Below are 18,235 nucleotides of genomic sequence, written 5' to 3'. Positions count from 1 at the left end.
AGTCTAATTGTCTCTCGCTCACTGTCTTTCTGTCTCACACACTCACACTTTCTCTCTCTCTCGCACACAAACACACACACACACACACACACACACACAAACACACACACATACACACATACACACGAAGACGCTTTCTCTCTCTCTCTCTCTCTCTCTCTCTCTCTGTGTGTGTGGTGTTTCACATGTATGATTGATGTGGCGTATGCCTCAAAAGTTTAGGCTCACATTATTCCTGCGCACTTTGATGCAAGACTTCTTGAGATTATAGACTGTCTGAGGTCACGAGAGCCCTGCAGTCTTCAAAGACAGCGTTATTACAGCACTTAACTTTCAAGCCACACGACAATATCGTGGCTCAGAGGTCCAGCTTTCATAACTCAGAAGATGGAGAAGTACAAAGAGAAACTGTTGCCTTATAGCAGGAATCTGGAGCGAAAGAATACTCGTGTGGATCACATCTGACCAGCAGCTGAGAATCACCGCTCAGAATCATCTCATTTGTGTTTTATGTCATCATGACGACATGAAAGAGATCTGATTTTGTGATGTTTGGTGTTTCTCTTCCAGCAAATGCAGCAGGTTGATCCTCTCTCGCTGAAGCTCTCCATTACACTTTATCATCATTCCTAAACAGAGATGCGCGTGCCGAGACAAACCTCAGCCAAAGGCAAAGCTGATAAAGTCTTAAATCTGTCACACAATAAAAAAAAGGCATTTTGCTGCTTGTCCAATTTACTTCACTCAAACACGTTAAATCAACACAATTTTTGGAAAGTCTGGCCACAGCATGATTATTTCATGTTCACTTACTGTATGTTGCATCGTACAGTCATTTTGGCACTACATGAATGATTTATGTTGTGTTACATAACATATAATTGTCACAACTGGGCAGACGATACATTTTCCCAGCATGCTTTGCCAAAGTCTACATTTTCAGACTTATTTTCTTTATTAGGTGTCGTTTAATGTGTTCTTCATCAATAAAAAGCACATGTCAGTGTCTCATGTTCATTTACCTGTGATGTTCAGAAAAGTTTGTTATGTATTATTTTAGTTTTGTTGATACCGTTGTTCAGAAAAGCGAGGCCTTTGGTTGGGTAGAGGGCGCTTACACTTCAATGTCATGTGAGCTTTGTAAACTTAATATCTTGTTAGAAAATGATGAAAATTGTTAGTCACAATGAACAATGCTAAGTAAACACAACTTTATTGAATGCTACTGAAGCACATGATTTATTAATGTTAATCCCACAGATTTGATTTCTCTATAGTTTTATGTTGACATCTGCTGCATTTTTCACTCTTCTGACCACATGCAGAAACTCGTGAAGTTTATATGTTTTTTCTTGTACTGTAAGAGTGTAATACATGTAAGTTTATAAACATTCAATCGTAATTGTAAGTTTTAAATACTGAGAAACAGATGAGTTATTATTACAGTTTTTTCCAACTGCTCAAAAACACACAAAATCTTTTCATGTCACATGCTTTTTGAAACCTCTCACCCAAAGTGCAAAACTAAACACAAAATCTCCAAAACCACAAGCTATTTCTCAGCCTTTGACTCAGCGTTCATTGCATAAAACACTTTTTTCAAAACATTACACACAATTATTTACCTAAAACACAAAAATCTAACAGGAAGTGACTTGCTTTCCTTTTCCAAACACAACCAGTCAAAATGCTACACTTATTCACCAGGTCACACACACTCTCCTCACATGTGGAAACACTAATTGCTTAACTGATCACTATCCAATCACTGCTTTACTGTAGTATTGGCCTATAAATAGATCAAAGGTCAGATCACCTGTTTTGAACAATGCATGCCAACAATGGACAGAGAGCAAGAGGAGTAGGAGGAAGAGGAGGAAGAGGAAGAAGAGGACGAGGGCAAAGAAGAGAAGGAAGGAGAGCCATCTCTGATAAGATTAGGGGAACACTTGTTGATCTTGTGATCAACCACGGTTTGAGCATGAGATAGGCTGGAATGAGACTCCAGCCCAATTTGAGTCGATTTACAGTGGCATCAATAATTCAAACCTTCAGAAATGAGAACAGGTATGAAACTATCTAATGACTATTTTAGCTATACAGTAATGTACAGTAAATACCTATGACTTCATAGTATTGCAAAAACATTTGTAACTCTAAACCATCCATTTATTGCACTGCCTTGAATGAATGAGGTTGGTTATCATGCTGTACTACAGTTTGTACACAATGCTTGTCCCTGATCCAGATCAGGAGCATGCTAGATTTGTGGTTACATGGGACAATGTTAGTTTTCACCGTGCTGTTCTGGTCCAAAACTGGTTTACCACCCATCAGCAATTTGTAGTTTTGTACGTACCCCCAAATTCACCTTTTCTAAATCCCATAGAGGAATTCTTCTCAGCCAGGCGCTGGAAAGTCTATGATCGCCAACCCTATGCCCGCATGGCGCTTCTCCAGGCAATGGAGGACGCATGTGGGGACACAGAGTTTGCCTCTGTCCAAGGTTGGATACGCCATGCTAAGAGATACTTCCCTCGATGTTTGGCAAGAGAAAATGTTTCTAGTGATGTGGACAAAGTATTGTGGCCAGCCCCAGCCCAAAGAAGCGATGAAGCGTAGCTCAACAATGATGGCTGCACCTCCACCAATTTCTGGACTGTCCCCCGGGACCTCACACACACAATTCTGAAGAACATACTTTTGGTTTATATATGTCTTTGATTTTGTTGAATGCTACTGTAATAAACAGTAATGTTTGGCCTAATATATATGTTCTGTATCTAGATTGCATTTGTCTTTACAGTGTACTTGTTTCCCCTCAGCAGATAACTTTCACTGTAGAACATGTAGATATGAGCACATGAAAGACAAAAGAGCTTTAAATTTAGAACAACAGTGTTTACTTGGTATATCGAAACATTCACTTTTATGAAAGAAGTATTTGCCATTTGTTGCAAATGCTTCATCCTGACATGTGTTTATGGAATTTTGAATGCAGTGTTAAATTTTGAAGGAGATATGAGGCATTTTGCATTTTGTGTGTGCAGTTTTGGGAATTGTGTGTAGAGTTTTGAGAAAAGGTGACATAGTTTTGAAAACGTGTGTAAGTAGTTGGAAAAAACTGTATTATATTATAATATTAACAATAAAAAGATTGAGTCGTGAAGTCAAATACTCAGTTTGGATAAAAGCGTCTGCTAAATGAATAGATGTAAATCTCTTACTGTCATTTCTTCTAGACATAATTGAGATTAAAAAGAGAGCAAATGGAAACGTGTGCTCAAGTCTCATGTATTTCTCTTGAAAAAAAAGAGTCATAAATGTGACAAATGTGTCTGTCATGAGAGTTTGAGAAGAGACGTCAACAGTGTGTCAAACTGAGCTCAGATTTGTCTCGTCTGCAATCTAAAGTCAATATTAGTGAAGATCTCGATATGAGAATATCAAATGTTGTTATAAAATACATGAGACCCTGCAGAAGCTACACGTGTAAGATGTCACACTTGGCCCTTCATCTCTTGAGGCTATTGTTGTGTTTTATTCATGTTCGGTCTGCCTGGAGTCTCATGAGTGCCGGACACATGACATCCTCACCGGGTGAGCACAGTCGGACGTGACCCACCTTTCACATCACATTCAGCGTTTGCGGCTGAATCTGACTTCGCAGTGCTTACGCCTACAAAAGGGAACATGTTTTGGTGGCGTTTACAACTCCACGTTCAGTTTTCTGTGATGTGAAATGACAGAAGTAACATACAGAACTCAATGTGAGTAACCTTGATTTAAATGTGAACTCACAGGTGCAGTTTCACAGCTTACACCTTTACACTCCAAACATCGAGGTTACTGTATATTCCAGTGTTTTTAATAATATTTTAATAATTTATAAGAATATTTGTGATATATTGTTAGTGTAAATGTTTCTAAATGAAATAATGTTGTTTAATACGTATAAAATAATGTTTGTCCGGATGTGTAACTGATGGTTTTTAAGTGACTCAAGTTCTCTTGTGGATGCTGAATTTTATTTCATTTGTAAAAGAAAAAGAATCAACGCATGATTTATTGATGTACAAAGCATAAAACATGAATGGTCTCACGAGGTCAGGATGTGAGGAGTTAGTGACTAACTAAACGCCGAACCACTACAAGCAAAACTTAAACCCTGTTGAAAAAAACAGCATAAGCGTGTTAGGTAGTTTTTGAAGCATGGTAGCCGGTTTGTACTGGTTTAAGATGTTCATGAGCTGGTCATGTGCTGGTTTAAGATGGTCCAAAACCAGCACATGACCAGCATAAACCAGCACATGACCATCTAAAATCACCTTAGGACCGTCTTAAACCAGCACATGACCATCTTACACCCTCTTAGGACCAGCTTTAACCTGTGCATGACCATTTGAAACCAGCTCAGGTCCATTTTAAACCAGCACAATACCATCTTAAACCATTTCAGGTCCATTTAAACCAGCACATGATCAGTTTAAACCAGCACAATACCATCTTAAACCATTTCAGGTCCATTTAAACCAGCACATGATCAGTTTAAACCAGCACAATACCATCTTAAACCATTTCAGGTCCATTTAAACCAGCACATGATCAGTTTAAACCAGCACAAGACCATCTTAAACCAGCTCAGGTCCATTTAAAAACCAGCACATGACCATCTTAAACCAGCATAAACCAGATACCATGCTTCAAAACCTACCTAACCCCCAGATGCAGTATTTTTAAACAGGGTAGCGTTGCTCACATTAGCAAACGTGACTTATAATGTAATATTTAGTATAATTTTAAAATGATCACGAATACATCAAAGCTAATTCATTTTCAGGTTCATTTTCATTCCTTTCCTTTTGTCTGTTTGCTCTTGGGTCAAATCGAGTGTTTAGAGAGACATTTATGAATGTCTGATTCTGAGCTGGCTCTCATTTAGATGCAAATGTATTCTACAACACTTGCACATTTATTCATCAAAAGAATCTTTCGGCTATGCATCTTGCATCATCAAATAAAGGACAGTCTGGGATGGGTGGCATGCGACGTCTTCATGTTTAATACAGCAAGTGTCATTATGGGGCACGAGCGGTGTGTGTGCGTACGTGTGTGTGTGTGTGAGTACGTGTGTGTGCGTGTGTGTGTGTGTGTGTGTGTGTGTAGGTGTGTGTGTGTGTGTGTGTAGGTGTGTGTGTGTGTGTGAGAGCCCACTGTTAACCTTCTGTTCTGATTGTTGCCCTGGTGAATAAAGCATGTGGACAGATGACTATCACATCACTTCTGCCAGTTTACAGCAGACCCACGGAAAAGCGAAACTACTGAGAACTTCCAAACACAATGCTTGTAGTTACAGGAAACATGAAGTAAACTTATCTCAAATCCTCAACAGTCCACTACAAACTCATTCAGCCGTCTCAATTGTTTTACATTAAATTCTTCTAAATCTTTCAAAACCATCAGTGTTTTTAGTTATTTGCATTTGTGTAACATAGGTTTATGGCATCAGTTGAACTTTTTTGTACTTTAGGGGACACGCATAAAGTTTATAGTTAACATTAAATCTGAGCTGTGGAGGAGATGAAAGAGCGATACTGTGATTCGCCACTAGAGGTCAGATGAGGTTTATTTATGTCGACACGCTTCACAACGGATTTCCTTCTAAATCTGACATGACGAACACACGTAATGAATCTCAGGTCATTTTAAGATTCAAATTTAAGCTCGAATGCAATACATGTAAATGTATACATTATGTGTGAAATACAAGCGAAAAAGTGGTTGTCTTACATTGCTACACACACGTGGCCTACTTTGAATTTATTAAACGTTACCCGATAATTTTAAGTGCACATATGCATCAAATGACGAGACCATTTAAAATCAAAAGGCCATTTCAAAGATTCATTCTTCAAATTTCTTATATATTTGCTCAAATATATTCAAGTGTTCACTGAGTGTCTCCAGCAGGGGGCGCTGTGATATAAGACACTTGTTTGAATCCACGACCACAACAACTGTGACCCTCTTGTGACCCTCTTGTGACTCTCTTGTGACCCTCTTGTGACTCTCTTGTGACCCTCTTGTGATCCTCTTGTGACCCTCTTGTGACCCTCTTGTGATCCTCTTGTGACCCTCTTGTGACACTCTTGTGATCCTCTTGTGACTCTCTTGTGACCCTCTTGTGATCCTCTTGTGACTCTCTTGTGACTCTCTTGTGACCCTCTTGTGACTCTCTTGTGACTCTCTTGTGACCCTCTTGTGACTCTCTTGTGACTCTCTTGTGACCCTCTTGTGATCCTCTTGTGACACTCTTGTGACTCTCTTGTGACTCTCTTGTGACCCTCTTGTGACCCTCTTGTGACCCTCTTGTGACTCTCTTGTGACCCTCTTGTGACCCTCTTGTGACTCTCTTGTGACTCTCTTGTGACTCTCTTGTGACTCTCTTGTGACCCTCTTGTGACTCTTTTGTGACCCTCTTGTGACTCTCTTGTGACCCTCTTGTGACCCTCTTGTGATCCTCTTGTGACACTCTTGTGACTCTCTTGTGACCCTCTTGTGACTCTCTTGTGATCCTCTTGTGACCCTCTTGTGACTCTTTTGTGACCCTCTTGTGACTCTCTTGTGACCCTCTTGTGACTCTTTTGTGACCCTCGTGTCCTCGTCTCTTTGTCGAAGGTACGAGCAGCATCTGTTCAATATGAGTCTTTGTTCGGTCTCTGTTGACCTCAGTACAGTGTGACTTGAGTTAATCGTGTTTATTCTTATAAAGGTGACTGTACACGTTACATAAGATTTCTTCTTCACGCATTTAGGGCCAAACAATGTCAAAATTGAGGTTTGCATGTTTTGTTGACTATGAAAGAATAACAAGAATAACAGATTTCCACCAGAATGAAGATGTTCTGTTTCATCTACATGCTGTTATATATGAGGGGGGAATCTGACATTGTCCTGTACAGTCAGTCAGTGTGTGAATTAGTATTTTCAGTTTTGAAGAGAACCATGAGAAGGGGATTTTATTCACTCGTTTTTTATTCATGACTTTTATCAAGCCGCTTTGTATTCTTGATGACGTCAGAACGTCACACAGAACGCAAACTGGACGGAAGTTAAGTAATGTGATATACACATATTTTATTGTTGTATACATCAATATTTTTTGTGATTAATTAGAGTACTGTTCATATTTTTTTAAATGACATTAAGTTCTTGAGCGGCGTTTATTTTAATACAGATGTATATTAGTTTAATGTCCCAGTTAAGTTGTCATTTATTTTCTTTAAATATTGCAGTGTTTATTGTAAATAGTTTGTGTGCCCTCTTAATCTTTAGTTGAAATCTGAAAATGAACTTCCTTCCTGTAATGACTATCCATCTTTAATGACGTATGTTAGACAGCTTGGGGGGAGCATCAGTTAACTCCTCCCCTTCAACTTCAAACTACATCCAATCAAATCGCAGAGAAAGATGAACGCCACGCCCACTATTTTTCTCATTAGAAAGAAATTCCATTTCACTTGGAAATGCTTCAAAATACGGAAGTAAAAACGATGGAGAAAAAAGTGTCTTCATCTATTATTGATGTTTGTCAGTGATTCAAGCCCAACAAATGAGCTCCAGTTAGATTATGACAACACTTTCATAACTGCCTGCAGGAGCTCATCAAGTCCATCAGACTTAACTTAAGTTAAGTCTTACCTTAAGTTAACTTAAGATCTTAGTGTCTTATGATTGGACGCATGTTATATTCTTATATTTAAATTTACATCATGATTTTAGATGCAAGAAAGTGTCCTTTGTCAAATTTAAAGCGGAATGTCAATGACCCATGTCATATTAACACAGATCACAAGATCTTCTGAAGCTGTAATGTTGGTACTCTTCCCAGACTTTTCTCTCTAACTTTTAAATTTTCTTGCTTATTATTCAGATGTCAGTGATCCTCTTTTGTCACTTGGATTTGGGATTTGTCATGGGTATCAGCATCTCTGGTACAGATCAGGATTTGTGTTCAGTGCTTGAAGAGGTTTTGCGAGGGACGAAATGTGTGCAGTGTCCATGAAATTTATGTGGGACACGCGGCTCTCCGCAAAACCTCTTCACTCGTCTAACTCGGCCAGACAGAAGCACAGGAGGATCTGTAATGTCCTTCTGATGACCCCAGCGCCTCCATCACCTCACAGGTGTGACACAACCGGCCCGTTTGTAAAGAGATGAGATGAGTTTCACTACAGTACCGAGATTTACAAAATGACAGAAAGCTCCGTGCAGAAAAGCTTTTCACTCATAATTTAGATTTCTTATGACATTTTTCTTTGTTATGCGGTCTTCACCCGCTGGTACTTCAGAACAAAAGCACAAAAACACACCTTGATTTTGGACTTTTCTGATTGGCTAGATGGGACCAAACCGTCTTCCAATCACACCTGATGTTTGGTTTCAGTAATTTCTTGTTTATGTTTATGATGACGGTGGTCATGTTTACCATGAAACAAAATAAGAACGGACAAAAGCTCAATTGAAATACCCTTGTGACGTAAAGTGAATCAAGTTTTTGCAAACGAATGTAATTTCTTGAGAGACTTCAAGATGGTTTTTCATCATGAGTCTCAGATGGTAATAATAATTCATTTCTTAATAAATCCCCTGTAGTTTGTTCATGATGAAGGTATTTTATGTGTGAGACATCTTGTGATTGAATGAAGGTAAAAGAAAAGATGAGGAAAGGCCCGTGGGCTCATTTGAGTTTCTGCAGCTGTGAATCATCGCTTGACTGAATCATTTCACATATTCACACTGGAAGACTTAAGCTGTTTTTGGCTTCTTTCTCCTAGAAGGATTTTATTCCAGTTCACTTTAAATCCCAAAATGATTTTGACAGGAACACAACCAAATGCCTACAATGAAGGATTAAAGTCCCTGTGAACAGAACGTTGCTATCGTTTGGTACTTCAGTGTTTTGAAAAGTGATATTTCAAAGGAGAAAAAGAGTGGGCGTGGCTTTTCATCTTTCTCTGCGATTTGATTGGATGTGTAAAAACAGCCATTGCATTTGACAGACTGACAGTTGAAGGGGAGGAGTTAACGGATGCCCCCAAGCCATCTAACGTACGTCGTTTAAGATGTATAATCATTACAGGAAGTGCATTGAAAGATTTTAACTCAAGATTATGAGGGCACACACATTTTTAAAAGAGAACGAGCCACATTGATAAACTATTTACAATAAACGCTGCATTATTTCATAAACAAAAATAGGAAAAACTGTTATTTTTTATTTCACTGGGACTTTTTATTCTATTTTACTTCTATTATTTGCCATCTGTTCTTTATATCCAGTTTTACATGTGACGGTCAAATCTGTTTTATATCGTCCAGGGATGTATGTGGGTCACTCATAGTTTTATAGAAATAATGAACATTTGTGTCTGTGAGGAAAGTTGGTTCCCTGGTAGGAAAATGACATGGCCTACATTTTTGGAAACTGCTTACTAAACTACTTGTTGCTAGGCAACAGTGCTCACTTGCTCAGCGGCTATCCTCCCCCTGTCATGAGTGTATTTTGGCTACGAGACTGTCATGGAGTTGTGTGGATGGATTTGTTTACTGTGAAGGTCATCCTAACCGTTTGGTTAATCTGTATTGTTGTAGTTAAATTTGAAAGAACAGTTGTTCAAACTTCATAGTTGCATTGGTGTGAATGTACAAAGCTGGTTTGTGGTGTGCACATGAAAAGCTTTTTCCTCAAAGGTCATCCAACATGAAAAAGAAGTTAGCACGTCAGAACTTTTTGACCAAAAACGTAGTTTTAGTTGTCAGTAAGTATCAAGTTTTCAGTACCAATATTACATGATCAAAGACATAAAAGAAGAGTTTTAGTTCAAAGGAGGATTCATGTGATGTTCATCATTCTGTCCAGAAAGAAAAGAGAAATACATGTAAAACCTGAATGAAAGTCAATAATAGGATTTGACATGATTCCCTCGAGCAGTTTAAGTGAATCTGTTCAACAGAAAGACATGAAATGTCCATAACTTATTAAAATACATTCTCATCTCATGATGTTCAGAAATCAATGCATAAACTGCAACAGAGAAACAAATAAAACAGAGAAACAGTTTGATTTCATGTAGCGTAAGATTATTAAGCAGAAAACAGGCACTTTGTGCATTGACTGCTGGATGTCATTGATCTGTTGACATGATGTACATTCATTTCTTCTGCAAACATCCTTGCAGCTCTTGTGCTTTTATCAACATTAGTACAGGTGACTTTAGGAAAATAACAAAAGTACAAATCGTTGAAACCCATTACGTTGTTTTGTGGACATTGTGTTTACTTTCAATGTAGCAAAATGTATCGACGTCTCTTAAGGAAATGCAGCTTGTTTGTATGCTAAACATCAACGGTGTCAGTCTGTTTTCTAACAGCTCTGAGTGAAAACGTTAAGAAGTATATTTGACACATAGAACTTTAACGGCTAGAAAAACTTTCATCTCCTCAGTCGGAAACTTTAAGATGCACAATCAATAAATGCTAAACAAACGTTATATATATAGAAGGTAAATATATTTCACAAATAAACACTTGAAACTTGTTCTAAATCTCACATCTACTCAGTTTTACAACATAACACAGAATGACACACAAACAATATAAATGATGAATGCACTTCTCAAACAATGTTGGGTGTAACTATTACTCATGGCTGGAATACACTACAAGACTTTTAAAATCTATTTTTTTTCTTTTTATACAAGGTTTTTATTTTCTGTTGCTTTTTTTGGTAAAATCTACCAACACGTGGAAGTTACCGCTGGCATCCTGTGATTTCTCACGCCGCACATACAGAGAGACATCTCTGATGCATGTTTAAAAGTGGAACTGTGTAGATACATGTCGTATGTGTTGTAAAATCGGCGCAAAATATCAAACATGTTTTGATATCCTACGACTGGAGTCTACAAATAAAAAATCAAGTCCATACCATCATGAACTGAAAACGACTTTATGAGAAATAAGATTCTGCCAACTGCCCAAACTCAGACTGGAAATCTGGTCAAACATCTGCATAGAAGTCTGGTAGTGTATTTCAGGCTTAAGTAATTTGTTACTGTAATTTAGTTACTTTCCCTTGAAAAGTAAAGTAAGGGATTACTCTTGGTTCGTCTGTAATTAAATTACAGTAACTTCTGACGTAACTAAACTAAATACTATGTCATATATTCAATAGTGGAACTGACATAAAATTTTAAAGTCTAACTCTAATTAAAAATCTGTGTTTTAATGTGTAATTCTCACATTTGTATGCTTTGGTCAGTTGGCGCTTGTGAGCTTTTGGGAAGTAATTTCCGGTTGTATAACACTGTATGGGAGAAGGAGGATTTATGGGTGTTTTTAAGATAAAAAATAAAGTTAAACTAATATATTAGCGATATGAGAGATCCTCTTTACATTGCTGAAAACAACTCGAGTGTTATAGTCTGCCGACTCTGGGTCGCAAAAGCTCACTGGCGCCATCTTGTGCAACTAGCCCATTAGACAACATTGAACCTCATCGACTTCCATTGGATGAATACACTGAGACATTTCTCAAAATATCTTCTTATGTTTTTCACTGAAGAAGGAGTGAGAAACAGATTTTTGGGAATAAATAATGACAGAATTTGGGTCTCATTAATGAGTAATATCTATCAAGGTCTGAATTGATACTCAGGTCTATAGTGAGGAAAAGAGAGGTGTGCATTTGAAATTCTGACGGGTGCAAAACTAGTTGTGGGAAGATCTCTTGTAGAGTCTGTAAGAGAGGTGGGCTCTTCAAGATCTGCATCATGCATAGAGGAGCCCTCCTGATCCTGTGTGTGTAGATCATGCATCTGTACAGTTTATGAGCATCCTCTGTGTTTCCAGCAGCGTCCGGATCGTTGAGTGAACGCACATTCGTCTCTGTGCTCTCCCGCTGCACTGGCCCGGTTTGTCCATCCTGAAATCTCTCAGCCAGTCATAGCCAAGTTCAGAGATTTCTTAGTGTTTGTTTTGTGACTGTTACAGGGTTGTGTAGATGTACACAAAGATGATGACGATTAGATTGAGGATAGTCCCGATAATCCCCAGCATGGCCAGAATGGATTCCTCTTTACTTTCCTTGTCTTGAATTCTCGTTTCCTCCTCACTCACAGCACTGTTTACCATTTTCTTCGGAGAAGTCTGCGGTTTTCCTTTCACACAAGTCTGAAAAAACATTCACAAGGTGATCATCAGTTTCATAGCTAAAACAGTTCGGTAAATTTTGCGTTTTAAAATACCACAAATTAAGAAATACAAAGATTAACATCCCTTCACACATTAATGATCCAAACATGTTTTTCTAAGGTGTTATTTTCATCTTTCGTGTAAGATACTGTATAATATACTGCACATCAATACACACTTATGAATACTGTAGTATTACCAGTGTACTGTGAAAAAACAACAAAATCAACATCAGCAGTCACGCACCCTGTAAACAAATGCCCGTCTCTATCTTATTGCTCGCTCAGTTTTCCTTCAGTTATGATTTATTAAGGGCCATGAAAGAGATTTGTCATCAAAAATACATTTGTTCCTATACTGTAGTTCCCTGAATAAAACATAGTGACTGCTGAAGATCTGGAAACACTATAGAAAGGTTGGGTTTTATCATGTGTTTCGTGGACAAGAGAAGAAGAGATTTAGAGACGCGATCAGTCTGCTGAATGTGTCTTTGTATCTGCTGACAGTCCTTTATGTTTGTGCTGAATGTTCAGTGTATTGGTCTGTTTCTCACTGATGTTTTCAACAGTTAATGACTCTCTAAGTGTCCTGTGTTTTCTGTTACAGGCAGTGGAAGAATTGTGTCAAAGCTTTTGGGGGTCCCCAAACCAGCCCTTAAAAAAAAAATAGACAGCTCTGGCAGTACAAGCATAAATCACATGATTGTTTGGATCACAGTAATTTAACCACATTACACACATTACTGTCCTTAAAAAGCATTAATAATCCATGAAAAGAGAATTTGCAGTGACCATGCTATCAATCTATTTTTTTATTTTGCTGTTTTGCATTGCACATTTTTAATTCACAAAAACTAATTCCTTAAGACTTTGCCTAGGTTTGATGTCTTTCTTGCTGAGCTTTAGCTAAATGTAAAATCTTTTAAACTTATTGATAGCAGTAAGAATAACACGCTTTTTTAAATGTATGAGAATCTTACTAGATTTTTCTTTCCTGTTTATATTCTTGTTCTTTATATTCTTGTAATGCAGCACTGTTGCATATCAAAATTATAGTAATTGTTGAGTTTTAAGATAAACAATTTCAATATGAGATGATCCGCCCGCTGCCAGTGCTCTGTCTGAATATGTCTTCATTTTACTTTTCATTTTAGACCTTTTGAGGGGTCCCTTAAGGCGTATGAGGGGTCCAGGGCCATTAAATCCTCTGATCCAATTGCTCTGTTTGTCGTGATGATTCTCAGCTCGCTTACAATTAAACTCTGGTTCAGTTCAGCTAAAATATTAATGCAACACAGACCATGTAAAAAAGACATCAAAATCAAAAACAACCAAGTGATGTCACAAGATAAAATCCTAAAACCACAGCAATTTCTGGTTCAAAAACTTTGATGTCTTTGAATGTTAAGCTTCTATCTGTATTCTGGGCCGTTTTGAGAGAACAAGCATTCTATTTGACTATGTTGAAAAACCCTGTAACACTTGACTTTTTGTATAATGCATTATAAGGGTTCATTAAAGGGCATGGTGCATTATAATTGGGTTTTAATAAATGAAATGTTGCTTTGAATGAATTCTAGACAAAATTAAAGTTGCAAAGTGTAAAAATGAATTGATAGTTACAATCATTCATAAGACAAAACAATGCAATATAACGTGCATTACAAGTAATTAATAACTCTTTATTTTATAATGTATTATACATATACGTTTTGTGTTATCAAAAACCCCTTGTCCCAAAATGTGCACAATGTCAAGAAAAACATCACATAATGTAAATAAGTTGTCACAAAATGAGAACATGTCAATAACAGTTGCAGAAAGAACCTTTGATTCCATGGAACCTATGAGCTCTTCATGAGTTCTGAGTGAACCTGGACCATGTGAATCAAAGCACAAGTGTGAAACTCCAAAATCATCGTAACAATCTTATTTAATCTTCACTTTTAATTAGGTGTCTGTGGAAATGGGCTCCTTTACAACTGCTGTCTAGTGTTGATTTTATTCTGTAGGTCAAAGGCAGAAGGATTTTGTTCAGCTCGTCGTTCTTTTAAGGTAAAAATATGATGTTGTTCTGAACAGATTGTGTTTATGATGAAAGTACTATACCGTTGTGTGTAATGCATAAAATATGGTGTGTAAAATATGCATTATATTTATAGTAGCGGCAGATCGAAGATGTGGGATTAGAGATGGAGTCATTGAGCTAGTTTTGTTGTCAACCCAACTTGGCTCTCTCTCCATCAACATAGCTGTAGACATTAGCATGACATTTAAAAAGGAATGAATAATGGTTCATTACGGTTTAAAAGTGACATAGCATCGTTTTTGCATAAAACCTTTCATTCTTCTGTGTTCTGTGGAAGGTGATCTGTGTGAGTGTTATAAACAGGACTTTCCTGAAACTGAACCCTCCGGTCTTCCACTGGATGTGCACTCATGCGTGTGGACAACTGCTGAGCTGTGATAGAACCCACGCTTCCCAGTGTCGCACACGCCAGAACGAGATGTTGGAAGCTGCTTCACTGGACTCAGCAGCTGCTCTCGGATCAGACGGGGACTGGAGGATTTCCAGCAGGCCTGTTGGGACGAGTCCACCGTGAGCCGGCCAAACTCTAGGACATCCGTTCATCAACACTGAACCATGAGGAAGTCAAGTAAATCCCTCGAATGGGACTTCAGAATGAACAGCCGGCTGTCAGGGTGGGTATTAAAGGTGATGTGGGTTATTTTCAGATGTCTGAAAAGACTCAAATATATACTACTCTTATTAGAAAACTTTTGAATGTTAGTGCAGTGAAAAATATTAATTTTTGTTGCTTCATCTTAAAAATGGTTGCCTTAAAATTTTAAGTTAATTCAACTTAGAAATATTAGCGAACTTAATGAATTTCGATGTGTGTTGCTTAAACTCGTTGAGTTGACTAATATTTCTAAGTTGAATTAACTCTAAATGTTAAGGGAACCAGGTAATTTATTTGTATAAGTTGAACCAACATTGTTTTTACAGTGTAGATATAAATAATTAAGCGAAACGGAGTAATTGTGCTAAACGTACAATACATTTTCTGAGTGTCAACCAATCAGAATTATTTTTTTATTAAGAATGTTAAAGCCGTCGCTGTGGAAACGTCACACCTGACTTGAGCTTTGGGCACAGAGAACATTGGTGAATAGTAAATCCCTTCCACTTGAATTTTTCCAGGCGGAGAAAATGTCTGAAGATGTTAATGTGCTCTGACAGCCGCTGTTACTTTAGGTGTTGTTTTAAAAGGGAGTTCAAATACACACACAAACAGATCACTCTTGAGTAAACACATGTTAAATTAAAAAATAAACCCACAGTTCAAGCGCCTCTGTTCATCGATATCAAACCATCATGACGATCTGTACTCTATATATCTGACACAATTTATTTCTTCTCAGTAATTTTCTCTTATTTTCTAATATATATTCTTCAATTCAGACGCATGGAACGACATATATTACATCTTGTTAAGTGCATTGGTAGATAAACTTTTCACTTCATTTTGAGTAATTTCTAGAAAACAACACTTAAAGTGATAGTTCACCCAAAAATGAATGTTCTGTCATCATTTCCTCACCTTTCAAGTTGTTCCAAATGTGTATACATGTCTTTGTTCTGATGAACACAGAGAAAGATATTTGGAAGAATGCTCATAACCAAACAGTTCCTGGACCCCATTGACTCCCATAGTAGGAAAAAATACAATGAAATGTCCTACATTCTTCAAAATATATTTTTCTGTGTTCAACAGAACAAAGACATTTATGAAAGATTTTTTTTTAATATGGGAGTCAATGGGTGTTCCAGAACTGTCAGTTGCGAACACTTTTCCAAATATATTTCTTGTCTTCTCCAGAACAGAGAGATTTATACAGATTTGGTACAGCTGAAAGAGATAGTTCACCCATAATAGAAGTATTCTGTCATTATTTTTCTCACCCTCATGTTATTTCATTCCTGTATAAATGACTTTGTTCTGATGAACACAGAGAAAGATATTTGGAAGAATGCCATAACCAGACAGATTTTTCCCCCCTTTGACTGTCCTACATTCTTCAAAATATCTTCTTGTGTGTTTAACAGAACAAAGACATTTTTAATACGTTTTTTTCTACCATGGGAGTCAAATCTTTCTGATTATGAGCATTCTTGCAAATATCTTCTCTGTGTTGATCACAGCAAAGACATTCATACACATTTGGAACAAGTTAACGGTATAAGTATGTTTAGATGCTTGTACTGGAGAACAAGACAAAAGACTGAGTAAGAATTTTATTTTTGCAGTGTAATGAAGAAATCATTTCTGCAGTTAATTTGATAAAAGTACAAACACAAATAGAGAGTTTAATGCTTAACAGAATAAACCATCTTTTGAATAGATTTCTGTATTTGACAGCAGCTAAATCTTTACTTCTGTCTCTACAGTTATCAATATTATCACGTCTGAATGGAAACAGAATATCTTGTGTGAATCTGTTAGAAGTTTACTCTTCATGAAGTAGAAACGGATCTCATCACTTTTCATTTTTAAAATCTTGATTTTGCTCCTATTTGTCTATTTCTTTGCTGTATGTACAGTATTCTTCCGTGATTTAGTTTCTTCTGCAAGTCCGGTTCATCAGGTTCGGATGGGATTGGTCTTACCTTGCACAGCATCAGGATGAACTTAACATCGGACATGCTGAAGATGATTTTCTTTCTGAATCACGCAGACATCCCTGACAACTGAGAGAGAAGTCGTGTCCCCACATGTCATCTTAAGCTCAGAGGGAATTCCAGAATCACGGAGCGCTCTCAAGCATCCCAGACGTCTGACGTTTGTCGATTCTCCCGGCGTTTTCCCTCCCGCGTTCATCTCACTCGTGTGTGAGTTCAGCTGTCATAAGTTCCTCGTGCGAAACGCTCCGTTTCTCTTCTGCTCGCAAAATCGAAGAGAACAGGAGAGTGAGGGCAAGAGGGCGGGCGCGATCACGTGCCAAGTTTTATTTCCGTCTCTTTTTTTGTTTGTTTAATTAGACAGAGATCCAATAAAAAAATGACGTGATCTTTTTTCTTCAAGCTTTGTGTAGGTTCTCAAAGAGTTGCTGATCTTCTCTGTAGTTAAAAAAACAATGAAAACTGGGACATGATGTGCCTGAGAGTAAGACGAGGAGAAAAGTGAGAATAATTCCTCTGTTGTTGATGGCGTTTGTGTTCTCTGGGTGGTTGTGAGGGGGAGTCGTACCGCCCGACACGATGCTCTTGAGGCAGGCGGCATCCCCTGATTCCCTCTCTCTTGCATTTCAATGCAGACCAGGTTGCCTGGCAACCACCTCAGGACCGCTACAGAACGCCTCGTGTTAAAAAGCGTTTATGACAGCGGAACTTATGAGGGGGAGGGTCTCAGGCGGTCGCCAATCTCTCGGCTTTTAATCATTCTACAGCGTTCAGAGAGATAAGAGAATCTTAAACCCGCTCCACACCCCAGAGCATCATCTCAATGAGTTTAAATAGAAAGAAAATGGAAACTTTTGCTGAAGTTGTGTGTGTGTCTGATATTTCTCATGAGGAGGAAAAGAGTCAGAAATGTGTGTGTCACTAGAGTTTGAGAAGAGACGTCAACAATGATGTGAGCTCAGATTTGTCTCGTCTGCAATCAAAAGTCAATATTATTGAAGATCTCGATATCAACTCAAACATTTCTCATCACATTTACTCAAATCCAGATGAATTCACCTCTACAATCTACATTCATTTACACCTCCTGACTCTTCACGTGTTTATTACACTCTCGTTTCATTCTCTTTTTAATTCATCCAGAGCAATTTCATTTGAAGTTTATTTGAAACTACAATGAAACAGGACTGAGAACTCATCAGATGAGTTCAGGATTTTTTCACCTGAGGTATGAAAAAGCGTCATCTGAGCGATAACATTTTCCTCTGGGATCGTACGGGTTTGAAAGATAAAGGAA

General features: G+C 37.8%; 1 protein-coding gene across 2 annotated transcripts; it reads right to left on the bottom strand.

The window, feature by feature from the left end:
• Nucleotides 1–9,905: 9,905 nt before the first annotated feature.
• On the bottom strand, nt 9,906–17,169 carry LOC130437051 (protein TUNAR-like). Of its 2 annotated transcripts, none has more exons than XM_056768161.1 (2): nt 16,927–17,169; nt 9,906–12,234 (listed from the first exon to the last, which is right to left on the bottom strand). In XM_056768161.1, exons 1-2 carry the CDS (start codon nt 16,960–16,962, stop codon nt 12,049–12,051), a joined length of 222 nt encoding a protein of 73 aa, XP_056624139.1. In that variant the 5' UTR covers nt 16,963–17,169; the 3' UTR covers nt 9,906–12,048. The 2 variants fall into 2 exon arrangements, 1 of the variants encoding a protein (XP_056624139.1); XR_008909130.1 differs by lacking the exon at nt 9,906–12,234 and adding an exon at nt 13,998–14,949.
• Between the last annotated feature and the right edge of the window lie 1,066 nt (nt 17,170–18,235).

Source organism: Triplophysa dalaica, chromosome 15, assembly GCF_015846415.1.
Source record: "Triplophysa dalaica isolate WHDGS20190420 chromosome 15, ASM1584641v1, whole genome shotgun sequence".
Taxonomy (NCBI): Eukaryota; Metazoa; Chordata; class Actinopteri; order Cypriniformes; family Nemacheilidae; genus Triplophysa; species Triplophysa dalaica.
This window is presented reverse-complemented; position numbering and strand designations above follow the sequence as displayed.

What these genes read in the sequence shown, in the direction of transcription:
- LOC130437051 (XM_056768161.1), bottom strand. Translation starts at nt 16,962, where the DNA reads ATGTCCGATGTTAAGTTCATCCTGATGCTGTGCAAG. An exon ending in TCATCCTGATGCTGTGCAAG is followed by an intron (nt 12,235 to 16,926) that starts GTAAGACCAATC and finishes ATGTTTTTTCAG; the next exon opens with ACTTGTGTGAAAGGAAAACC.